Source organism: Crinia signifera, chromosome 9 (genome assembly GCF_055691185.1).
Source record: "Crinia signifera chromosome 9, ASM5569118v1, whole genome shotgun sequence".
In the NCBI taxonomy this organism is placed as follows: Eukaryota; Metazoa; Chordata; class Amphibia; order Anura; family Myobatrachidae; genus Crinia; species Crinia signifera.
This window is the reverse complement of record NC_139225.1, coordinates 136,066,912-136,093,403: the sequence shown is the minus strand read 5'-3', so window position 1 is coordinate 136,093,403 and position 26,492 is coordinate 136,066,912. Positions and strand designations below refer to the sequence as shown.

At 45.9% G+C, this 26,492-nt stretch overlaps 1 protein-coding gene across 3 annotated transcripts in view; it reads left to right on the top strand.

Annotated features, from left to right (window-relative positions):
- Positions 1-25,475, top strand: part of LOC146036126 (leucine-rich repeat and fibronectin type III domain-containing protein 1-like) — a 181,172-nt gene extending 155,697 nt beyond the window's left edge. For all 3 annotated transcript variants that reach the window (XM_083159956.1, XM_083159958.1, XM_083159957.1), the window contains exons 3-4: positions 4,623-6,024; positions 23,544-25,475. In XM_083159956.1, coding sequence (XP_083016082.1) covers positions 4,643-6,024; positions 23,544-24,393 — 2,232 coding nt within the window. In that variant the 5' untranslated portion in view covers positions 4,623-4,642 and the 3' untranslated portion in view covers positions 24,394-25,475. The remainder of the gene's footprint in view (positions 1-4,622; positions 6,025-23,543) is intronic.
- The last annotated feature ends 1,017 nt before the right edge of the window (positions 25,476-26,492 follow it).

Below are 26,492 nucleotides of genomic sequence, written 5' to 3'. Positions count from 1 at the left end.
CTTCTCTCTGGCTGCCCCCACTCAAAGGATTTTCCTCCCTCGCACAAGACAATCTTCCAGCCATCAAAGCGATTGCTCCCTAGGCTATTCCATCCAATTACAGTTATTATAATAATAATAATAATAATGTTATATATATATATAGCACTTTTCTCCCAATAAGACTCAAAGTGCTTTACATTTGCCTTTACAGCAGAAAACACAAAATAAGCTTAACAGAAAAGAAAAGTCAGCATTTGCGTTGTATTTTTTAGGAACTAAATGTTAGTGAAATGTATGAGTAAACAGGTAAGTCTGGAGTTTTTGAAGGATTCTAGAGTGGAAGCCTTTCATACTGTGCGAGTCAGCGCAGCAAAGCTGAAAGCTGGACCCCCAGGACCTAAGAAGATCCTTGCCCGACCAAGTTGGTACCCTAGGCCAAATTTTAGCTGGTGCCCCTTAAACAAAGTGTAGGCAGGCCACCCTAGAGATACAGCTCTCTATGCATTTGCCTAAATGGCCTATACCCAGGGCAGGCTTTGATTTTAAGCTCTGTCAGTCCGTTTATCATCAACCTTCTTTAATTACTATGTTTGTTCCAGTCCGGGTTTTTTCTGACTGTCTGCTAATTAACAGCACCTGTTATTTCCTGTTATATGTTTGTCCGGAGCAGAGCGTCAGGGTTCTCAATGCCTTTTAGCGGCTGGGCAACAGGCTGGGGGGGAATGTGGGGAACTATGCTAGGGATCTCTGGAGTGTACCCATTTTATGAAGCCTATGTTTTGCCAGATGGGAAAACCTGCCATGCTGTAACTTAAGATATGTATTTAGAAGCTTCTAGAAGATAATAGATAGAATCTGATTGGTTGCTAAGGGTAACACCCCATCTTAAATAGAACTCCCATCTTAGTAAATTTACTAAGTAAAGGTGGCCATACACAGGCAGATTTATCTTCAGATCTGGCTGGTTGCAACAAAAACATGGTTATGGATGAGAGAAAATGACAGTTGACCATTTGCTTGGAAATGTTGGAAAACTGACAAACTGTCATTCATCCATAACCATGTTTTTGTTCTATCCAGTCAGATCTGAAGATAAATCTTACTAGTGAATGGGCACTTTTAGTCTTACATATTTCACTTTATTCTCAAACCAGCTTCAGCCCTCCTAACCAACATAGCTGTGTAAGACATATACTTTTATCAAGCTCAATTTTTACAGTTCATAGGCCTAGTTTGGCATTGATCGGAATGTCGGGGATTCATCGGAAGGCTGTGGTGCAGAGAGGGGAACAGGTCCCTTACTGCAGATTAAAGTGCAGCTGCTGGCTCTCTGGGACATACAGATGTAGCCTTCTAATACTAGCCTTCTCTGGAGAACCATGGCTCGCCATGGCTTATTATCATGTATTGTTCTCAGCTGCAATACAATACATAGAACAATACAGTAGGGGAGAAGCAGAGGATTAAGTCCAACAGCTCTAGCTCACTGAGGGGCAGATGTATGAAGGGTCGATATGGGGGAGAAGGGTATCAGCGCACGTTATGTGCACTGATACCGTTTCTCCCCCATGTATGAAGCGGCTGGGATGCGGTAATGGACAGGGGCGCTATGCGCCCCTATCCATATCGGCGCTGCTATCAAAATGATAGCAGGCCGAATGTATGAACGGTCAGCATCGCTGACCGTTCCGCACGAAGCCGGGTTTGGCTTCGCCAGCATCAGGCTGGCGAAGCCCTATCTAAACAGCAGGGACAGCGCTGTCCCTGCTGTTAGGTCTGGGCTGCGCTGGGGATCTCGCGTGAACAGCGAGATCCCGCGCATGTCCAGTGCGGCCGGCCGGGGGACAGGAGATAGCGCATCAGTATTAACTGATGCGCTATCTCCAGAAAGGGACATCGCCGGAGGGGGGAGTTAACGCTCCCCCGCTTCGGCAGACAAGATGTTAATACATCTTGTCGATGTCCCTTCCTGCTTCCCCTCGCTATTGAGGCGAAGCAGGAAGTATCATAGCGGCGCGATAAGCGCTGCTATGATACATCTGCCCCATGGCCCTTATTCTAGTTCACTCTTTCTGACAAAATCCTTCTTAGATGGACAAAACCATGTGCACTGCAGGTGGATGTAACTCGTGCAGAGAATTAGATTTGGGTGAGGTTTTACTTCAAAGTGAGATCTATATTGCAGTTTAAAATAATGCAGCCAGTATTTTCCCTGCACAGAAACAAAATAACTCACCCAAATCTAATTCTCTGCACATTTTACATCTGCCCCCCTGCAGTGCACATGGTTTTGTCCATCTAAGAAGGATTTTGTCAGAAAGAGTGAACTAGAATAAGGACCTTTAAAGGGCTAGATGAGGATGGCTATATCTGTAGGAGGGGGCAAGAAGCATCTGTAAATGGAACCCGACTCTCTTCTCTGCATTCCTGACAGAGGGTATAAGATCGAGAACCAAAGTGAAAGATACGAAAATGAGACATACCGGACAGCCATTTACAGAGCCATATATCCTTTCACCTCATAGTGATCACATATGATTTGTGACTATTGAGTTACTGTAAATAATCCATATGTCTAATGAGTCTGATTATATCCATGATTACTCTTCTCCTGAGCCTAGGCCAGGTCAGGGGATTTTGTAGTTTAATATTGACGCAGTTAGAGCTTGTGCATGCCGGTAACATAAGACAGGACACTGAATACTTTACCATTGCCTCACTGATCAATACCTACCATAGTGCCTGAGTGCGGCGCACGGCCGTCCATCCGTGCATTATTTAGTTCTTACATTTACAATGGAAATATGAGAACAAATAAATTATTACAAAAACGTCTTGAAATGTCTTTTATTGGAAAACAGTTTTACAATTCATTGTATACTGTATATTGCTATGCATTTAACTGTACATTTGCTGAATGAAGACTTTAGTGGTCTATAGATGTATAGATGTATTACTAAGAATTGCATTCAGCTCCTAACTGCCATGCTAGAGGCTGCGTTTGAAAATAGAAAGCTATAAAGTGATTGGCTTGTACATCATCTCCCTATACTTTGTGTCTCTCCATTGCTTAGTACATAGACCCCCATGTTCAGGGCCTGAACATGGGGGGGGGGGGGGGTCTGTGCTGGCAGAGGTGGCGTATGTGATGGGGGTGGAGGGTCGGGATAGGCGGTGCGGCGTATGTAATAAGAGGGGACTGGCGGCGGCGTATGTATTTGGAGGAGTTAGGCGGCGGCGTATGTAAAGCGGGAGGGTTCGCGGCCACTGATGTAATGCGGGGTGCAGGGCGGTGGCGGTGTTTGTAATGCGAGGGGGGCGGGCTCACCTGCTCCTTTCTGCTGGATCCAGATGGGGGAACGGGAGCTGGGAGCCCATGGGAGGTGCTGTGCGCTATCGTGCATGCGTAGCAGCCATCCCCGTCAGCCCAGGGGGGAGCGCGGCCGGCCCATTTTTTAACGAGTTTTGGGCCGGAATAGGGCCCGGTTTCCAGGCGGTCCAATCCGTCCCTGCATGTAACAACGGTTATACTGCTGGCATGTAGGATCTAATGCTTGTAGTGTGTGAAGGAGACTTTGGCTTTAGGCTACCTGGCTGGCACTGTAGCACAATGTACATAGAGTAATGGTTCCATCAGTAAGTTGTATTGGCACAGCCATCTGGCAGTCAGGGTTGGGGTTTATGTGTTTTATTGTTCTATTATTGGATGTTCCAATAGAGTGCATGCATTCCCAACTGTAAGGTCCTGACCGATTATCCCATGTCCTAATCGGAATGCGGCTGCGCATGCGCATATGCCAAACATCGGTCCTAGTGTGAACGAACGCTGGCCAGAATATCCTATACAGTATCTTGGAGGCTGATTGATTGCTATTGACAGCTTTTTAGCTTGTCCTCTATAGACGGTTTAATACATCCTGACAGGTCTTGCTTGCAAAAAATTGTTTTATTAGTAATAAATATACTTTGGGAATTTGTTTTTCCTAACCACATATACTGTACCTCGGTGGGTTTGTTTACAATGATACCTGGAATTGGGAACATTTCTGAAAACTGATGCAGAGGGCAATTATCATACTGTATAAACCCCAGCGACCAATGATATTCCATAATCTGGGGGTGATGTATTAAAGGTCAGGTAGCGATAAAGTGAATGAGATGAATTACCAACCAATCAGCTTCTAACTGTCATGCTAAAGACTGTATTTGAAAAATGGCAGGATCTGATTGGTTGGTAGTTTATCTCACTCTCCACTTTATCGCTCTCCAAAGCTTTGTACATAGAACCCTTGAACCGAACAAGAGAAATGGCAGAATATGATTGTAACTAGGGACAAAGATCACCTTTTCCTTTTCTGTGAAACAAGTTTTCATAAATCCCCCCCCCCCACCCCCTTTTCTGCTTAATCTTTTGATTTACTTGTACACTTGAATGATAAGAGAAGCTTGTGTAATGCAGTTATGCTGTAGGACTTTTTTCTTTTAGACTTATCCAAGGGATTTAAATGTTCAGACTGACTGCCCTAGGGTACTTAATATGTAATAATGAAATTCTTTATGCAAATTTGTCATTTATGATAGTGCTTATTTGTAGTTATAATGTACTCAATGTTCTTTTTCTCTCTCTCTCTTCCCCGAAGACTCTTTTGGCCAAGGGGCCATGGAGAAGCTGCTATGCCTGCTGCTGATGGGAGCTCTGGGGTACATTGGGAGAGCGCAGCATTGCCCCGGCCGCTGCATCTGCCAGACCAACTCTCCAACCCTCACTATGCTGTGTGCCAAGACAGGACTCCTCTTCGTCCCACCAGCCATTGACCGCCGCACAGTGGAGCTCCGGTTGACGGATAATTTTATCACCATCATTCGACGCAAGGACTTTATCAACATGACCAACTTAGTGCACTTGACATTGTCGCGGAACACTATAAGCCAAATTGTACCACTGGCGTTCTCTGACCTGCGTTCTCTAAGAGCCTTGCACATGAATAGCAACCGTCTTTCTGCCCTGCGGAATGAGCATTTTCGTGGCTTGGGCAATCTGCGCCATCTCATTTTAGGTAACAACCAGATCAATACTATCCAGCCAGGAGCCTTCATTGAGTTTCTATCAACTGTGGAGGACCTTGACTTGTCCTACAACAACCTGGAGGAGCTGCCCTGGGAAGACATTGGGCAGATGGTCAATCTGAACACCTTAACACTGGACCATAACTTGATTGACAATATTGCTGCAGGTACATTCACTATGTTGCATAAGCTAGTGAGGCTTGACATGACCTCTAACCGGTTGCACAAACTGCCTCCGGACAACCTTTTCCTCAGGTCTCAGGTGTTGGCCAGTGTAAAGGGCACCAGTCATTCTTCTCTGGCAATCAGCTTTGGAGGAAACCCTCTACACTGTAATTGTGAACTTTTATGGCTTAGAAGATTGACAAGGGAGGATGACTTGGAGACTTGTGCCTCCCCAGAGCAGTTAACGGATAAGTATTTTTGGTCAATTCCAGAGGAGGAGTTTATCTGTGATCCTCCACTTATTACCCGACACTATGCTAGCAAAACATTTGTCATGGAAGGACAATCTGTGAGCCTCAAGTGCAAGGCAGTTGGAGATCCAGAACCATCAGTCCACTGGATTGGCCCAGATGGAAAGCTCATCCACAATACACCAAGGGTTGTAGCCCATGACAATGGAACCTTGGATATTATGATAACGACACTCAAGGACAGTGGTTTGTTCGACTGCATTGCATCCAATGCAGCTGGAGAGGCCAATGCCAAGGTGGAAGTGGCAATAGTGCCCCTTCCATTGCTGGTTAATAACACGGCTCATATCAAAGAACCTGACCCTGGCTCCTCTGACATCACAACCTCAACCAAGTCTGGCTTTAATGACACTAAGAACCTACAGGATCGAAGAATTGTGGTGGACAAGTTGAAGTCCACCTCGGTTGTCATCCAGTGGCCATCGGAGCGTCATATCCCTGGCATCCGCATGTACCAGATTCAGTACAACAGCTCTTTAGATGATTCCCTGGTGTACAGGTGAGAAGAACTGATGCCATTAGTGGTGGTGTTTGGATAAGTGAATGATGATGATACACTGTGTACAAGTGAAGTGTCGGAGATAATCAGCCTGATTGTGATCTTGTTTCTGATCACGACACCTGTGCTGTCCTCGTGTAGAGGAGAGTGTAATGTGGTGCGCTACATTTAAATCTGTTACTACAAATATACTATAACATTTATAGCATTATGCATACCTCCCAACATGACCCATTCCAACAAGGACACAATGCTCTGCTCCTGGACTTCCCTCTTAATGTAGAATTGCCATCACCTGTTATAAACAGGTTAATTGATAAGAAAGGTGTTCTAATACAGGTGATGATAATCAGAGGCGGATTGGCCCACCGGGAAACTGGGCCATTTCCCGGTGGGCCGGTCCAGATTTCCCTCTGGCTCTGTGGTTCCAGGGCTGCCGCAGCCTTGTCACAAACGGCAGCATACCCAAGACAAATATGGCCGCCGCATATATGCATATATTATATGCACATATGCGGTGGCCATATTTGTTTTGGGCTATGCTGCACTTTGTGACCAGGCTGCGGCCGCTGTCGGATGATTGCACCAGCGGACGGAAGCGCGGCGGTGCCTGGTGAGTAGTGTCTGCACACCCCCCCCCCCCCATCCCAGGGCCATAGCGTTAGCAGGCAGCCCCCCTTTGCCCTGGCCACAGCGTTAGCAGGCAGAACCCCCCTCCCCCACCCCTTGCCACCCCCCCCCCCCCTGCTCCCCGCTCCCAATCCGCCCCTGGCATTACAAAGCTGAATATCATTTTTTTTTCCTTCATTAAATCCAAGCTACAAAGATCACTGTTGCACTGCAATAAGTGTTTGGAGCTTTCCTGATAATGGTGCCCTTCATAATTGTCCTGAAACTATTTAGACTCTAGCAGAATTTTAGCAATTGGCAATTTGTAATGTAACGTAGTTTTAATATGATTTTAAAGGGATATAATCATAATACACTGTTCAGTTACATTATGTTGCCCTTATATACAGTACAGCTATACTGTAATACATCTTTACCATATTTTCCTACTTCCCTGGAGTGACCGGGAGACCTCCAAATTTCATACATCTCCACTGAACTATTGAGACTAGCCTCCCGAATCCACCCACTGATCCAGAGAAGAGAGGATCGCTGTTGAGGAAATCACATAATCAGGCCCTATCCTATTACCAGTGTTGTAGCTACAGTAGGTGTGTCGGTGGGTACACCATTGCCCACCCCATTTCCCGTGCTTCTGGCTTGCAGGGTTTATGGAACAGCACCATTCATCCAGTAACGCAGTACTTGTAGTAATGCCCCTACAGCGGCCCAGACTGTGGAGACTGATTCAGTTTTCTGGCACCGGTGACCCTGCCCCCTGTGCGTGATGTCACACTAAAAGAAGGCGGGGCCCAGCACAATGCCTTGAACATTGAAACTGCACAGTGGGAATAGATCACGCTAAGTAACGCTTTATACAACATCTCCTAGGCGATGTTGGTGTTGGAGGCCCAGGTGAGAGGTACAAGGGGGTGATACCACAAATCTTGCCGTCCTCGCTCTTCCATCTCTCGCCTCTCCCTTTGGCATCCTGATGGGCACAGTTAAAAAGTCAATAAGGTGATCTATTCCCACTAAATAGTTCTGTATAGAAGGATGCCAAAAATAAACAATTGTGCACTATTACAGTATATCATACTTGCCCACTTTCTGGCTGGGCAACCAGCACAGTGAGGCAGGGGGCTGGGGTTGCCACCGGGAGAGAAAAGGAGTGGGCGGGGGGCGGAGCCACAGGATGGGCAATTTCTTGGGGGCGTGGACAGAGAGTTTGCACCATTTTAGCCACCCCCGCTGTTCAATGTTGTTATTTCAGGAATTGCACTATGATGGGTGGGGCTAAAATGACGTGATTTGTAATTCGCGGCGAGGGGGAGGGGTGTTGCAGAAGCTGGAAGGCTTTCCAGGAAAGTTGCCTCCTTTCTGGGGGGCTGAGATGGGGACCTGATTTCCAGGACCGATTTCCAGGACCCTCCCAGTCATTAGGGGATGCTAGCAACCCTGAATTATATAAAGGCCTTGGTGAAGAACACAAACAACAACCTCCAAAACTTGAATTGTATCTACTTTGTAGTAACAGGTTAAACTCTCTTATCATTCCGATTTCGTCTACTCATCAACTTTAGTCTCTGCCAGGTACCCCCAGCCCTTTCAGTACGAGAGAGTTTCCTAACATTACTCCTGAGATTTCTGCTGGAGCACTGATCAGATAAGATCAGCCTTTACCCAGCGTCTCCATAATGAGATTCCTTCCTGTGCAAAGAAAGAGAATGTCAGGTACTGCAAACAGTTTAGAATGGGACGATCCTGGTTTGCTGAGCAGCACAGAGCGGTAATATTTACAGTTGATAAACACCACATAGGGAACATGCAAATACAATACAGAGCAAAGTGTACTCTTATAAGACATATTTCATTTTATTGGAGAATATCATATTACAGACAACACAATTTAAAGGGAACATATACCCCAGTAAGTCTGCTTTTCGCTGTACTATCTAGTATGAACGTATAGAACAAAAAACATGCATATCAGTCATTTTCTACAATCAGCCTCAGTTACCTGTATGAGGTCAAATAACGAAGATTGGAGTTCTATTGAAGAATAGATGTTGCCCATAGCAACCAATGATATTCTATCTATTATCTTCTAGAAGGTTCTAAATAAATAAGTATTATCTGATTGGCTGCTAGGGGAACATCCCATCTTTAATAGAACTTCCAGCTTAAGTTGGGAAGGGGATACCACATAAGATAGGGAGACTCTGCCTATGTAGGGACGGCCATCGTTGCCATTGCAACTGGCCATACTATGCAATGGATGACCATCAAATGTTTTTACCTATCGATGGTCACCCATTTTCTTTGACTTATTGACCTGCGGGCCAATCAAAACACAGGGGCGGGGCTTCAAGGTTGTCAGGGGCGGAGCTATGCTTCATGTTCCGGCCCTTTGGGGGAAAGAAGAAAAAAACTATTTGTTTGTGCTGGACATCGATGGAGGGAAACCATCTGCTTCTCTCCTATCAATGGCAAAACTGTTCTACATCGGGTATAAACCATTAATGATTTTGAATCATCGATGGTCGTTTTTTACTCCTATGGCCAAAAAAGTCATAGCAATGTGTCATTATGCATGAGAGAGAGAGAGCTTTAACAGTATGTAGTAATTGGAGAGGTTATCAGACTCATTTCATTTAAAAATGGTTATGTATTTGGCATTTACCCAAGTACAATACGAATCCAGAGAGCCTCCCAGTGACCACCATACAATACAGGCAGCATAAAAATGAATGCCATATAATACACAGACATCATAATTCTTTCATCATTAAGTAGCGAGACAGCCCAGCACAGATGGGCAGAGCAGCAGACACAGACAGAATGAGATGCATATGCTGGTTTAAAATGGCTATTGGCTTTAATCCATACTGATATATCAAATTATACATGCGATAAGGTGGGAAAAAAAAGAAGTGTCCTCAAATGGAACCTACCTGTTACCTGTCTTTTAAGAGAAAAAGGACATGTAAAGTCCCCTTCTTAGTAATGTCCATAAGAGAAGAGTAACGGGTAAGTGCCATGAGCGGGTTGGGGATATAACAGCGCTTGGAGAGAGAGAAAGCGGACAGTAAGAGTATACATCCCCAACTGTCCTGATTTTTGCGGAACAGTTCTGGTTTTTATTTTGAGACAGTCCCAGTGTCCCGTGGTTTAGAGGGGAAGGGGGGCAGTTGGGATTACCCATTGATACCTTCTGCTCCGCTCAGAGCAGCGGGGAATAGACGCTGTGCATGCAGAGGGACTGAGGGCATGGCCAGAAGTTTCTAGAGCACTGGCCATGCTCCAAGAATGGCGTGGCTTGCGGGAGCATCATCACATGAAGCCACACACCCTTTCATATAGGCCACCCCCCTTTAAGGGTCCGCAGAAGTCCCACTGCCCTGAACTTCAAAGTTGGTAGCTATGGTTAAAGTTTAAAAAAAAAAAACAGCATGCTCCTAACTGCCATTTTTCAGACGCAGTCTTTAAGATTGCATTTAGACGCTTATTGGCTGGTACTTTATTCCTCTCAGAGGTTTACACATCTCTCCCAAAAAGGACATGACATGAATGCATTTATTTTAGGTGCTCTATCACCGAGCTACAGTACAGTAAGCATCATTATTTCTTGCAAATCCCAAATTTCTAGCAGATTTTTATATATTTTAGCGAGACTATAGCAAAGATATTTCCCTGTTTTGTGTTCAGTAAATAAGGGCTTGCACTAAATTAGAGGGCCCCTGAAAGAGCATTTACATGTATGTTACACATGTTCACGTGTCCTCCGCAGTATTTCCATTGCATTGTCCTCTCCGTCTCTGCCCTTTGCACTTCACGATGATCCTTCTTTGTCCGCTCCCGCTTCTGGCTCTGTCATAATTGTCTCATGTTTTCTTGTTTCATCCTGATTCTTCTTCTTGCCCTTGTCACCCCATAGTAATGGAAAGTCTCGGAATGAGCAGTGTGAGGAAGGAGTCTCATAATGAGTGAGGAAAAGAGGGGGATACACTGAGATTGGTTCAGCAACGAAGCCACAAGACAGATGAGTTCTGTAATAAAATCAGAACCTTTATATTGAAATTATTATACAGTGGATAAGAGAAACAGCACGATGAAAGAGTTCAGCAAACCAAGTGGGTAGTCTGGGGGGAAAGATGTCTTTCATTCACGGCTGCCTCCGATGAAGAACCCTTGGTGCCCCAAGGCATGTAGGCCTGATTCACTTAAGAACAAATACCAAAAAGGAGCAAAAGAAGAACCAATTTACATCAAAACCATGTTACCCACTGGAGGGGAGAGGAGAGGTAGAACAAGTGCAGACTCAGAGGGGTCTCCTAGCAACGATATAAATTTCAGTTTAAAAACAAAGCTGTTCAGTATTTTGGGGCTACATGCAAAGGTAGACAATATTTTCCCTGCATGCAAAAGGATTAGCACCCATTAGATTGCAATACATACTTGCATGCTTTTTGAGTCTTCTCTCCTATGGGGACAGGGCTGGGCTTCATGGGGGCAGGGCTGGGCTCCATTGGGTCAGGACTGGGCCCCACCCTTGTTTCGGTAAAAGGCCATGATTTGCAGATCCTTAAGTAAGTAGCGGGACATCATTTAGTCCCACCCCTGCGCTTGGTGCGTGCGGCCACAGCTAACAGAATGTTAACCAAGTGCACGCACCTAACCTTGAGGCCGGTGGGCGCGGGGGGCAGCGGGGCAGTCCATTAGCATATGGGAATGGCCAGCATCTCATGGGTGTTCCCATGAGAATGCTGGGCGTTCTCATGCTAATAAGCCGATGACGCGGCTGTCAGCTGCCCGTCCACTTACCTTAGATCTGCATGCACATTCCACGCCATTCGATGGTCGCCGCAGGCTGCGCATGGATGTTTATATTAAATATCCATTTGCAGCCAGTGCGTGCGAACAAACGATGCAAATGGGTAGCGGCCAAGCCACCATTAGCAAGACGGGTTTGGTGGACTTGCAAGGCTGTGAATTCGCAGCCTTGTGAATCAACCAGAATAACCCCCCATGTCCACATCCCTTGGGGGAAAAAAAAATATTCATCAATGCTTGACATCAATGGGGGAGAACCAGATGGTTTTCCTCCATCCATGTCATGCATAAACAAAGAGGTTTTTTTTTCTACATACATCGACCATAAACCATTGCTGATTTTGAAATCATTGCTGGTCGTTGGCCATCCCTATTATATCCCCCTCCTGCTCACTTCACTAGGGAGCAGATAGGACGCAGGAATTTCTCTTCCATGTGCTTCTCATCCAGTGCGATTCCTCTCCTCGCTCTTCTCCCTCCGCAATGATTCTGTTCCCTGCCCGTCCTACTGTGTCATTATTCATGTCCTGCTCTTCTCATCCAGTGCGATTCCTCTCCTCCCTCCACAATGATTCTGCTCCCTGCCCGTCCTACTGTGTCGTTATTCATGTCCTGCTCTTCTCATCCAGTGCGATTCCTCTCCTCCCTCCACAATGATTCTGCTCCCTGCCCGTCCTACTGTGTCGTTATTCATGTCCTGCTCTTCTCATCCAGTGCGATTCCTCTCCTCGTTCTTCTCCCTCCGCAATGATTCTGTTCCCTGCCCATCCTACTGTGTCATTATTCATGTCCTGCTCTTCTCATCCAGTGCGATTCCTCTCCTCCCTCCACAATGATTCTGCTCCCTGCCCGTCCTACTGTGTCATTATTCATGTCCTGCTCTTCTCATCCAGTGCGATTCCTCTCCTCGTTCTTCTTCCTCCACAATGATTCTGCTCCCTGCCCGTCCTACTGTGTCATTATTCATGTCCTGCTCTTCTCATCCAGTGCGATTCCTCTACTCGCTCTTCTCCCTCCACAATGATTCTGTTCCCTGCCCGTCCTACTGTGTCATTATTCATGTCCTGCTCATCTCATCCAGTGCGATTCCTCTCCTCCCTCCACAATGATTCTGTTCCCTGCCCGTCCTACTGTGTCATTATTCATGTCCTGCTCTTCTCATCCAGTGTGATTCCTCTCCTCGCTCTTCTTCCTCCCCAATGATTCTGCTCCCTGCCCGTCCTACTGTGTCATTATTCATGTCCTGCTCTTCTCATCCAGTGTGATTCCTCTCCTCGCTCTTCTCCCTCCACAATGATTCTGCTCCCTGCCCGTCCTACTGTGTCATTATTCATGTCCTGCTCTTCTCATCCAGTGTGATTCCTCTCCTCGCTCTTCTCCCTCCACAATGATTCTGCTCAATGCCCGTCCTACTGTGTCATTATTCATGTCCTGCTCTTCTCATCCAGTGTGATTCCTCTCCTTGCTCTTCTTCCTCCACAATGATTCTGTTCCCTGCCCGTCCTACTGTGTCATTATTCATGTCCTGCTCTTCTCATCCAGTGTGATTCCTCTCCTCGCTCTTCTCCCTCCACAATGATTCTGTTCCCTGCCCGTCCTACTGTGTCATTATTCATGTCCTGCTCTTCTCATCCAGTGCAATTCCTCTCCTCCCTCCACAATGATTCTGTTCCCTGCCCGTCCTACTGTGTCGTTATTCATGTCCTGCTCTTCTCATCCAGTGTGATTCCTCTCCTCGCTCTTCTCCCTGCACAATGATTCTGTTCCCTGCCCGTCCTACTGTGTCATTATTCATGTCCTGCTCTTCTCATCCAGTGCGATTCCTCTCCTCGCTCTTCTTCCTCCACAATGATTCTGCTCCCTGCCCGTCCTACTGTGTCATTATTCATGTCCTGCTCTTCTCATCCAGTGTGATTCCTCTCCTCGCTCTTCTTCCTCCACAATGATTCTGCTCCCTGCCCGTCCTACTGTGTCATTATTCATGTCCTGCTCTTCTCATCCAGTGCAATTCCTCTCCTCGCTCTTCTTCCTCCACAATGATTCTGCTCCCTGCCCGTCCTACTGTGTCGTTATTCATGTCCTGCTCTTCTCATCCAGTGCGATTCCTCTCCTCCCTCCACAATGATTCTGCTCCCTGCCCGTCCTACTGTGTCGTTATTCATGTCCTGCTCTTCTCATCCAGTGTGATTCCTCTCCTCGTTCTTCTCCCTCCGCAATGATTCTGTTCCCTGCCCATCCTACTGTGTCATTATTCATGTCCTGCTCTTCTCATCCAGTGCGATTCCTCTCCTCCCTCCACAATGATTCTGCTCCCTGCCCGTCCTACTGTGTTGTTATTCATGTCCTGCTCTTCTCATCCGGTGTGATTCCTCTCCTCGCTCTTCTTCCTCCACAATGATTCTGCTCCCTGCCCGTCCTACTGTGTCATTATTCATGTCCTGCTTTTCTCATCCAGTGCGATTCCTCTACTCGCTCTCCTCCCTCCACAATGATTCTGCTCCCTGCCCGTCCTACTGTGTCGTTATTCATGTCCTGCTCTTCTCATCCAGTGTGATTCCTCTCCTCGCTCTTCTTCCTCCCCAATGATTCTGCTCCCTGCCCGTCCTACTGTGTCATTATTCATGTCCTGCTCTTCTCATCCAGTGTGATTCCTCTCCTCGCTCTTCTCCCTCCACAATGATTCTGCTCAATGCCCGTCCTACTGTGTCATTATTCATGTCCTGCTCTTCTCATCCAGTGTGATTCCTCTCCTTGCTCTTCTTCCTCCACAATGATTCTGTTCCCTGCCCGTCCTACTGTGTCATTATTCATGTCCTGCTCTTCTCATCCAGTGCGATTCCTCTCCTCGCTCTTCTCCTTCCACAATGATTCTGCTCCCTGCCCGTCCTACTGTGTCATTATTCATGTCCTGCTCTTCTCATCCAGTGCGATTCCTCTCCTCGCTCTTCTCCCTCCACAATGATTCTGTTCCCTGCCCGTCCTACTGTGTCATTATTCATGTCCTGCTCTTCTCATCCAGTGCAATTCCTCTCCTCCCTCCACAATGATTCTGTTCCCTGCCCGTCCTACTGTGTCGTTATTCATGTCCTGCTCTTCTCATCCAGTGTGATTCCTCTCCTCGCTCTTCTCCCTGCACAATGATTCTGTTCCCTGCCCGTCCTACTGTGTCATTATTCATGTCCTGCTCTTCTCATCCAGTGCGATTCCTCTCCTCGCTCTTCTTCCTCCACAATGATTCTGCTCCCTGCCCGTCCTACTGTGTCATTATTCATGTCCTGCTCTTCTCATCCAGTGTGATTCCTCTCCTCGCTCTTCTTCCTCCACAATGATTCTGCTCCCTGCCCGTCCTACTGTGTCATTATTCATGTCCTGCTCTTCTCATCCAGTGCGATTCCTCTCCTCGCTCTTCTCCCTGCACAATGATTCTGTTCCCTGCCCGTCCTACTGTGTCATTATTCATGTCCTGCTCTTCTCATCCAGTGCGATTCCTCTCCTCGCTCTTCTCCCTCCACAATGATTCTGTTCCCTGCCCGTCCTACTGTGTCATTATTCATGTCCTGCTCTTCTCATCCAGTGTGATTCCTCTCCTCGCACTTCTTCCTCCACAATGATTCTGATCCCTGCCCGTCCTACTGTGTCATTATTCATGTCCTGCTCTTCTCATCCAGTGTGATTCCTCTCCTTGCACTTCTTCCTCCACAATGATTCTGTTCCCGGCCCGTCCTACTGTGTCATTATTCATGTCCTGCTCTTCTCATCCAGTGTGATTCCTCTCCTCGCTCTTCTTCCTCCACAATGATTCTGTTCCCTGCCCGTCCTACTGTGTCATTATTCATGTCCTGCTCTTCTCATCCAGTGTGATTCCTCTCCTCGCTCTTCTTCCACCACAATGATTCTGTTCCCTGCCCGTCCTACTGTGTCATTATTCATGTCCTGCTCTTCTCATCCAGTGCAATCCCTTCCTTGCTCTTCTCCCTCCACAGTGATCCTGTTCCCTGCCCGTCCTCAGTTGGATCCGGAACGGGGGGGGGGCGAGGGGGCAGCTTGCCCCGCCCATTACTGAGGCGCTAATGCAGCTGTGCGGGCGGGCGGCTGATTAATCAGTAATATAGGCGGGCGGGCGGTGGGCTGATTAAGCTTGATCCAGCCTCCCGCCCGTCCGCCTATATTACTGATTAATCGCAGCCGCCGCCCGCACAGCTGCTTTAGCGCCTCAGCAAGAATCCGATTCCTATTCGCAGCCGTCCGCCCACATGGATGACTGCTGCGGGGAGATGTTGAGAACCAGCGCCCGCCAATCACAGTGGCTGTGGATGTGATGCGTCCACAGTGATTGGCGGGCGTGATGCGGGCCGTAGGGAGGGAGACTGGTCGCGTGGATCAGTGCATGGGCGGGAGCCGCGGGAGCATCCTACAACAGCCGCAGCAGCAGCCATCACGCTGTGCTGCCACAACTAAAACTTAAAGGTAAATGCTGCTCCTCTCACCCTCCCTTCCCCAGTGACTGACAGATCCAGGGGTTGTCATTTACCCCTGGATTCACACCCAAACAGGTTTATGTAATTATGTCTGATTATCATAATCAGACATAATCACATAAATCTGTTTGGGGGTGACACTGCCACTTTTTCCACTTTTTACGAGTAAATGACAACCCCTGGATTAATGTCAGTCCTGGTGTCTCTGGCCACATGTATATGCCGCTGCCCGGTGTATAATGCCCACGTGTATATGCCGCTGCCCTGTGTATAATGCCCATGCGTAAATGCCGCTGCCTTGTGTATAATGCCCACGCATATATGCCGCTGCCCTGTGTATAATGCCCATGCATATATGCCGCTGCCCTGTGTATAATGCCCACGTGTATATGCCGCTGCCAGTGTGTATAGTGCCCGGGGGTAACATATAGCAATTTAGGGGGCGCCAAAATGAGATTATATCTTGCCCCCCCCCCCCAACCTAAAAACGTTCCAGCGCCCCTGCCCGTCCTACTGTGTCATTATTCATGTCCTGCTCTTCTCATCCAGTGCGATTCCTCTCCTCGCTCTTCTCCCTCCACAATGATTCTGCTCCCTGCCCGTCCTACTGTGTCATTATTCATGTCCTGCTCTTCTCATCCAGTGCGATCCATCTGCAAGACTTTCTTCATTTTTTCTTCTGCCCTCTCATACCATTGCCTCTGCATGCCCTTCTTACCCCAGGGTCTCTGAAATAGTTAATATATCCTTAGACTTATGATACTTACTAGTACCGGTGATGTTTGTAAATAAAAAATAAGAAATTAGTGACTTATTCAACTTCTTTATAGACCACATTTGTCATTTGTCCTTCGGAGGCGAGTACAAAAAATATTTTTTTATTGCTGTAACACGCAAAAGGGCCACAGAAAGTTGGCCATGGGAAAAACATTCCCCACTTAGGTCACTTAGTTCTGGGTATTAAAAATGTTTCTCCAGTTCCACAGGCAATAAAAATATTACCCTCAATGAGAAAGTTTTTTAGTTTTAATTTGCAATCGTGTCCCATTGCATTTCTCCTGCTACCCATCACACCCCCCTGCCTCATCCACGCCACTCTATGCCCCCTGCTACCCATCACATATTCCCTGCTACCCACCACACACTCCCTGCTACCCATTACACACCCCCTGCCTCAGCCTTCCCACTCTATGCCTCCTGCTATCAATCACACACACTGCTAATCATTGCATACCTCCTACCCCAGCCACCCCACTCCACTATAGAAGTGGAATCGCGGTCCGGGCGCCTGTACAATACAGATGGCACAAGTGCAGTACCGACATCTGTTCTGCGCATGCTCCTGGTACTGCAGCCCATAGAAGCCAAAGAGGCATCTCTGGGGGAAAGTATCACCTCCTAATGAGACTGCCTTGGGTGACTGGCAGGTCGGACTTCCAATAGGAAGACACTGCCAGTCACAGAGAAGCCAATGGAATTTCACAGACTGCATCTGGCTTCACTAAGGCAGAACACATTGTGGAAATTTGCATGGGGGGGGGGGGGGGGGCTGCCAATTGGTAAAAACTGCCTCTGATCATTGACTCTATCCCTCCATGGTTATCTGCTTCCTGATTTTCTCCCCCCACAATGATTCGGCGCCCTGCCCTTGTCCCTCCACATAGCATTGACCACCATCAAATGCAAGGGACAATGTAGAGAAGAAGAATCTCAATGATGATGAGTCGCGATTTGTGTGTTAAATATTTAAATTGGTAAAGCAGTGAAATCTCAAGAGCGATGGATCTGCCAATCAAACCATAACCTTTACTCTAGTTCACAAAAGGAAAACAATACAAGGAGTTCAGAGGGTGAGAAATTAGGAAGGAGAATTAAAGGTTTTAGTTCTGATTCTTTTCACTGAACATTTACACTGATTAATTCCACCGCACTTCCCTCCCCGCACTGATTCATCTCCCTGCCCTACCTACTCTGTACTGTTTTCTCACTGCATTTCATACTTATGCCCTTTCTAAAGATACCAATAGTTAGTTAGATAGATAGATAGATAGATAGATAGATAGATAGATAGAGATGTAGCACCGCTCATCCAGCGCCGGGGCTCGCCAGACCACCCCCCACTGGCGAGCTGACACTACATCTGACTGGGACGCACGAGCGTCCAACACGCACGCTCGTCACAGTTTCCTATCGGTGGGGGGTGGAAACCCTGCCCGTCTCTGCTTCAGGGAGACGGGCAGGGTTAGGGGGGGGGGGGGCGGGGAGGGGGGGGAACGCATTGGGGACCGACGGCGGGGACCCGGGGGGGGGCTCCGTTGTAAGGGGACGTCCATGCTTCCGGGGGCTGGCGGCTGGCGAATCTACCGCCAGCCCCTGTCTGAATGAAGGGCGCTCAATCTATCGATAGATAGATAGATAGACAGTATAAAAGCGTGTTTATATCTAAGTACTTTAATATACCCTTAAATATAACGGCAAACGCTGAAATATTTGCATGCCAACACAAACTTGTAAAAATGAATGACATTTCTTTACTTAAAAGATACCTTAAGTACATGTATTTGCAAATGCAGACTAACAAGAAACATAAAATTGATTGGCTTATACTGTACTTCAACAATAATTCTAAATCAAACCTAGCAAGGACCGTGATCAGCCATGGTAACCCATTCCTATTTCACCACCAGCCCCTCTCCACGTGTTTGACTCTTCTTCCTCAGCTACCTAGCTACACCCCCTTTCTCTGGCACCTTTATACCTTATTCAATGTAATTAATTATTCGTATGTGTCAAATTTTTATTGGACAGCTTTGCCTTCAATCATAATGTTGTCATAATTCACCCATCACCCAACTTCTGGGCTGGGGAAGGATTCAGTGGCCTTGGTGCCTACGCATGCGTGCCCCTGATATCTAGGTTTGTCAACAAGATGTTCCAGACTTCCTGGCGGCTCGGATCACTGTAACTTCAACAAAAGACAGTTCTGTAACAGAAATTTGCTTCCCACAATAATATTTCAATCCCCACAACATTTTAAAAGAATTGCTTAGTCATTGTGAAACAAAATAGATTCTGCATAAGACAAACACCTGAGACTCGGGGGGAAAAGGGTAGGTCTTACACGCACCCTTAGCGAGGGGCCTGAGCAACAAGAAAGGTTTTCTGCAATATTGGGACATTAAGTAAATAAATATAATATAACTTAGATTTATTGATGAGTTGTTGGAGAAATATGTATGTCAATATATTTCTGTTTTATCAAATGAATCAGTCTTTAGATGCATCCTAGTCTCATCGCATTATCTGCAAAAATGGTGCCCAGCACTAGCAGAGTTTTCACGGGATATGGCGGCTCACTCTCGTCAGGCATCATACACTTCATTTCATATTGAGGCTAGATGTATGATGACACATCTGTACTTAGTGTTTCTAATGCTCTTCTCTATGGCAAGTCACCTCTCTTGGCGGCACCACTTGCCAACAACTCACCAGAAATGCTGCGGCTCCCTCCCCTAGTCGAACATGGCTGTGATGAGACTGGATTGTGACTAGGGTGGCTTCCCTGCGCATTTGCAAAATTTCACACATTACACAACTGCAGACTCATTTCATGCATGTTTCAACTCCTTGAGTCACGCCATGCATTTCAACAAACATTCCATCCCAGGCCTTAGCCCCTGAATCACGTCACTAGGCTCCACACCTATTCCATCCCGGGCCTCATCTGAATCACATCACTAGAATCCACACCTATTCCATCCCAGGCCTCATCCCCTGAATCAGACCATGCATCTCCACACCCATTCCATCCCTGGTCTCAGCCCCTGAATCACATCACTAGGCTCCACACCCATTCCATCCCAGGCCTCATCCCCTAAATCACATCACTAGACGCCACATCACTGGTCTCAGCCCCTCAGTCAAACTATGCATCTCCACACCCATTCCATCTCAGGCCTCATCCCTTGAATCACATCACTAGACTCCACACTCATTCCATTATTGTTCTCAGCCCCTGAGTCACATCACTAGACTCCACACTCATTCTATTCCAGGCCTCATCCCCTGAATTTTATCACTAGACTCAACACCCATTCCATCCTGGTCTCAGCCCCTAAGTCACATCACTAGACTCCACACCTATTCCATCCCTGGTCTCATCCCCTGAATGACATCACTAGACTCCACACTCTTTCCAATGCTGGTCTCAGCCCATGAGTCACATCATTAGACTTTACACCTATTACCTCCCAGGCCTCATCCCCTGAATGACATCACTAGACTTCACACCTATTCCATTCCAGGCCTCATCCCCTGAATTACATCACTAGACTCCACACCTATTCCATTCCAGGCCTCATCCCCTGAATTACATCACTAGACTCCCCACCTATTCCATCCCAGGCCTCATCCCCTGAATGACATCACTAGACTCCACACCTATTCCATTCCAGGCCTCATCCCCTGAATGACATCACTAGAGTCCACACCTATTCCATCCCAGGCCTCATCCCCTGAATGACATCACTAGACTTCACACCTTTTCCATTCCAGGCCTTATCCCCTGAATGACATCACTAGACTTCACACCCTTTCCATTGCTGGTCTCAGCCCCTGAATCACATCACTAGACTTTACACCTATTCCATCCCAGGCCTCATCCCCTGAATGACATCACTAGACTCCACACCTATTCCATTCCAGGCATCATCCCCTGAATGACATCACTAGACTCCACACCTATTCCATCCCTGGCCTCATCCCCTGAATGACATCACTAGACTCCACACCTATTCCATCCCAGGCCTCATCCCTTCAATGACATCATTAGACTCCACACCTATTCCATCCCAGGCCTCATCCCCTGAATGACATCACTAGACTCCACACCTATTCAATTCCAGGCCTCATCTCCTGATTGACCTCACTAGACCACCATTGCTGGTCTCAGCCCATGAGTCAAATCACTAGATTCCACATCCATTCCAACTACACAGCAATGTAACGATGAGTCCACATACACCTATTGTTCTTGCACTATGATGGTTCAAGATGCCTCGTGCAAGTTATGCTGGCTATACACTAGACCAACTTTCATCCAACTAGCGAATTTACAGCCATGCGATCAGGTCTGATAGTTATTAAACAAACAGAAACAGCTGTGTAATGGGCCCTACACACGTAGTGATATGCAGGCATTTGCTGTGCAATTTTACCTAATTAAACTACAGCGTGTGTAGGGGCCATAGCGATGTAGATGCCCAGTCCCATGCATCGATATTTCCCGCACGCACGCTGGTTTGGGAGATACCGGCGTACACTGGTTCTTAATCGGTCGGGGCAAGCGTTCTGAACGATCTAGTATCACTCAGAACGCTCATCGGGTCGCTACGTGTGTAGGGCCCATAGGAGGCTTAAAATTGTGTGAAGAACAGACAAACTCTGCTACAAATAGGAGGTTGTGGTAGATGGTTTTCTTTTCACAGGTCATACATCATGGCAAGACAGGGGCAACATTGAGGACCATAGAAGCAGTGGTCAACCAAGGAAATGTAGAGGTAAATTTACTAAGATGGGAGTTCTACTGAATATGGGCTGTTGCTCATAGCAACTAATGAAAATCTACTTATCTATTTAGCACCTTATAGAAGATAATGGATAGAATCTGTTTGGTTGCTATGGGCAACATATTCAATACAACTCCCATTTTAGTAAATAAACCCTTATGTCAGGCTTTCCCAACCACAGTCCTCAAGGCACACCAACAGTGCAGTTTTAGTGATATCCAGGCTTCAGTACAGATGGTTTAATCAGAATCTTTCAGATACTAATTAAGTCACCTGTGCTCAAGCCTGGATATCACTAAAAACTGCACTGTTGGTGTGCCTTGAGGACCGTGGTTGGGAATGCCTGTCCTATGTGGTTTTGCTAATGAAGTTGTCCCTTTTTTGGAGTTCCAGCGAAGTCTTCCCACTTTTTCATGCATTTCTCTCAGATTGCATATTGTAGAAAATTTGTATCAACACAAGTGCCGCAAATTAGCATTTTTACTGGGATCTCCTTTTTCTGGGGTATGCACATTTATTCAGTCTGCAAGTCTGCGTGCAAGTGTACCTAGATTAATTACAATTAAATTAAATGAAAAATGCTTTTGGATAGTTTGAGGTGACATTAAAGTATACATTTTGTAAAAAAAAATATTATTTTTGTTTTTATCTAAATAAATATGGTAATTCAATTTAGGGTGAATAATGTAAATTAAAAATATTTTGGTGTAATTTGGGCTATTTAGTTATTTTCTTTTAACCCAAAAAATGGGGGGGAGGGGGGGGAGTGCAATGGGTTCTGAAGCAAGCCATGACATGTTTCCCTTGAAATCGAGAGGTTGCCTAGCTTTACCCACCCTTGGGAAGGTATGCTCAAAAAGGGAAATTTGAATTTAATCTAAAAAAGGAATTTGAGTTTGGAATTGGATTGCAAATATAAATATAATTTTCGGTGCAGATTAGCCATGAAAGCGGCTTACTCAAGGTGGCTTGCACCGAACTAGGTTGACCCCTTGGTGTTGTGTAGACGTACTATGGCCAAGAATCCGAGTTGTTTCCATGGTTTCTGCCCCTACTTTATGCTTCTGCCAATTTTCAGCTGAAAACTCCCAGCTGGTCACAAATATTTATTGTTTACACTTAATGAGCCTTGAAAGATACTTAAAAAGTCATTAAACCCCACTTAATGCATTGAAAAAACATAAGCAACACAAATCATGAGACAAGCAAATATGTAAGTGTTTCCCAAACCCTTCCCTTTGGGTAAATGATCTCCCCAATACTTGTAACATCTGGAGAATTAGTAGAAAACCAGTAGGTGACCTGATTTATGGCGAATACGGTCTGTCTCTACGTCTCGTTTCCTGTAGAGTATAAAATGTACTATTTAATGGAGATTACCTTTCACAACAGTTCTGTATGCTCAGACTATCATTTAAAAGTTGCTAAGTGAATGCTGCTACATGCATAAAATAAGTTCCACAGCCCAAGTTACCACCTTAGATACAATGGGTTAACAACAATGTATTACAGGTCGAGTATCCCGTATCCGAATATCCGTTATCCGAATTATTCCGAAATACGGACATTCCAGAAAGTGAAAAAAAATTTTTTTTTTGCTAAAAACTCACTGGGGACATATGTAACAGCTACACTGGGGACATGATATGTAACTGGCACTATATATGTGCAAGACAATGATTGCTTGGCATTCAAATTCAGTGCTGAGATAGTACACACATTTTGTTTCACATTTTGAAACCTTGTTTTTTGAACAATTAAAATATGTTTGTGTGTATTTTATGTGGTAATAAAATATATTTGTGTGTATATTATGTGTTTATACAGCATAAATGCAAGATACTTCAAAATACATCATTGAAATATTAAAATATTCCGAAATACGGAAAAATCCGTTATCCAAAATTCTCCTGGTCCCGAGCATTTTGGATACGGGATACTCAACCTGTATATTGCAATCTTCTTTTTAAAAATATTATTCACTTTCCCGGCATCTCCACCTTCACTGTTATCTCTTTTCCTCTTCATGCAGGATGATTCCCCCGAGTAACAGAAGCTTCTTGGTCAATGACTTGGCTCCTGGGCGTGAATATGATCTCTGTGTCCTGGCTGTCTACGATGATGGAATGACCTCCCTGACTGCCACTCGTGTGGTCGGATGTATCCAGTTCAACACGAAGGAGGAGAGTGGAAAGTGCCGGCCGCTCCATACCCAGTTCCTAGGGGGCACTATGATCATCATTATCGGAGGAATCATTGTAGCCTCTGTGTTGGTGTTCATCATCATCCTAATGATCAGATACAAAGTGTACAGCGGCCAGGAGGAAGGGGAAAAAGCCAGGGTCAGTAATGTGTATTCTCAAACCAATGGGCAACAAGGCATGGCCTGTGCCAATTCCTGTGTCAAGTTGGGGGAAAATAACTATGAACCTTTACCCCCAGCTTCCAAAGAGTCCCCATTGGAGGGCAAAGGCCCTGATAAAGGTGAGAATCAAACCTTTTCACCTTCTCTGACATGTCTGACTGAAATGGACAAGAGAAGAACTCTGACAACCAATGATCTTCAGACAGTGGCCCTATTGTCTTCTCTCTCCGTAGATGGAGACCAGACAGAGACCAGCGCATTAGGCTCCACCACCTCACTATGCCTGATTACTACTGAAGGGCAAACTCGTTTGGAGCCCAAAGCACCTACCAGGACTTATCAACATAGATTCTCCTTTGATGGAGACTACACCCTGTTCCAGAGCCACAGTTATCCTCGCAGGGCACGGACAAAGAGACACATGTCCACCTCCGAGCTGCACAACCAGGAAGCTGCCCTTGGACATCGGAGAATAACATTTAGCAGCACAGAGTGGATGCTAGAGAGCACCGTTTGAAGATATTAGGGACACAAACATATGAGGGGTCAGGTAACATGGAGGGTCACATCCTATGAAACCTTATTGTCATGCATTCATTCTATGGGCTCATCCAAACTTTAAATGTCAGCGTTGCATTGTATAGCCGTGTTAAATATGTCTGTACACGTTCTCAGCATTGCTAAAAGAGATGTTCTAGGCTTTCAGTTGATCATGTTTGCAGAACATTGGCCATGTTCATTGTCAAGTTATGGTATATCATCAAGTCAAAATACCTCCACTCATTATAGGTTGTTTGCTGTTCCATAAGAAGACCACGGTGGTCCTAGAAGTGTACAGATATATTCTGCATTGTTATAGAATGCTTTAACATAGGAGTTGATGGCACTGCTATCTTAAGGGTCATAACTACTACGTGTTTCTCCGAAGCTTAGATGAAAATGCAAAAGATAAACAACAATTCAAGTCAAGTTCTTGGCATCCATAATGACCCGAGTGTTAACCTCATACAAGAATATTACAAAAGTCTCCTCCACCTTGTTCCAGACCCACATTTTTGCCCTTCTGTAAGATCCTCCCTCCTTTTGGTTTGGGGATATAGAGGGCAGTTGTTCAGCTTATGTTGTGTAGATAAAGGCTGAGCCCTTGAAGCAGTGCCTTAAACCAAGAGAGAGACCAGCACACAAGCTTTTTGGAACCCTCTGTGACCCTTCCTGTAAGTGAGGGTGGACAAGCTGGTTCATCAGGGGGAAACAGGACATATGCACAAACGACACGAAACCCAAACCTACTGTACAAAGCCTTCCTGCACGATGGAAAGAAAGACGAGAAGAGAGATCAAACGTCGGCCATGTTGTTGGGGTCCTGACACCATATACTTTCTGTACATCTAGCTGGTCTGGATCCTTTCTGAGTCAAGTCAGGAGCCTTTCTGGGACTTTGCAGGAAGTGACATCATCCAGAAATGTCTAACACAAGTTTTTACATTAAAAACATGTGTCGCGCCCTCGCTCTCCCCAGCACATATACTATGGCGGAGAGATAGAGAGAGATAGATGCTGGTTGGTGCAGTGGGAAATTAAAGTCCTTTCTGTGACTGCTCTGTGTGTCTGGAGTATTTATTATTTACAAAGGTAATCGTAGCACAAGGTGATTATGAAACATGGGATAGTGGTGTGGGGTGAAGGTTAAAAAAAAGCCACAAAGGGGACTACACCGAATAAACAGCTAGGAGTCACTTACAGATATACTGTACCTTCGCTCATTGCTCATGGTTGCTGTGCCATGGCCTCTCATAACTCACGAGCCTGGCAAAGGCATCATGCCAATCACGACAAATGGCACGGCAACAGTGTGCGTAGCTACATCTGTATGTAGTGGCCATGTAAGTGACTCTTGGCTGTTTATTTGGAATTTGTATCTGAGTGCCATCTAAAGCCAATGGCCACTTCTCTGATTTGGCCATTTGTTTACCTGATTCCAACGGATTGTGCTGAGAAATTGGGTAAAAAGTGTCCAAATCACAGGTGATTGACATCTGATCCGACCCGATGCGCGGTCCTGTGCACATTGGTTCGGAGTCAAAGATTGGACCCACTTGCACATCTGACCTCCAGCTTGGACAGCCTCCCGGCAATGGGGAGAGGGATCGCCAGCAGTATATCACATGTGATCCTGAAACCCGGAGCTCAAGGGGGATTGGCTGCTACTTCTCCAAGGGAGAACTCACAGTAGTGTATGGGGGCTTAGAGGGAACTCAAATAACATAGAAAACATCATTTTAATATGTCAACAGAGTCACATATTGGTCTATGTTTTGGGCCCGGAGGGTCTTTTTCAAAACAATTCAAAGTTATACATTTTTTCAGCAAAAGACAGATCACGTGCTACTGTGTATATTTATGGATATATTATGGAGCACTGCAAAGATATCCTTTAGTGGAGCACCACGACTTCCAACATGCCTAGATGTAAGTGTAATTCCCGATATATATATATATATATATATATATATATATATATATATATATATATATATATATATATATACGGATGGTATAGAGAGCGCTAGTATAGGCCACCACCTAATTAATTTAGATCAATATTTTGTACAATCA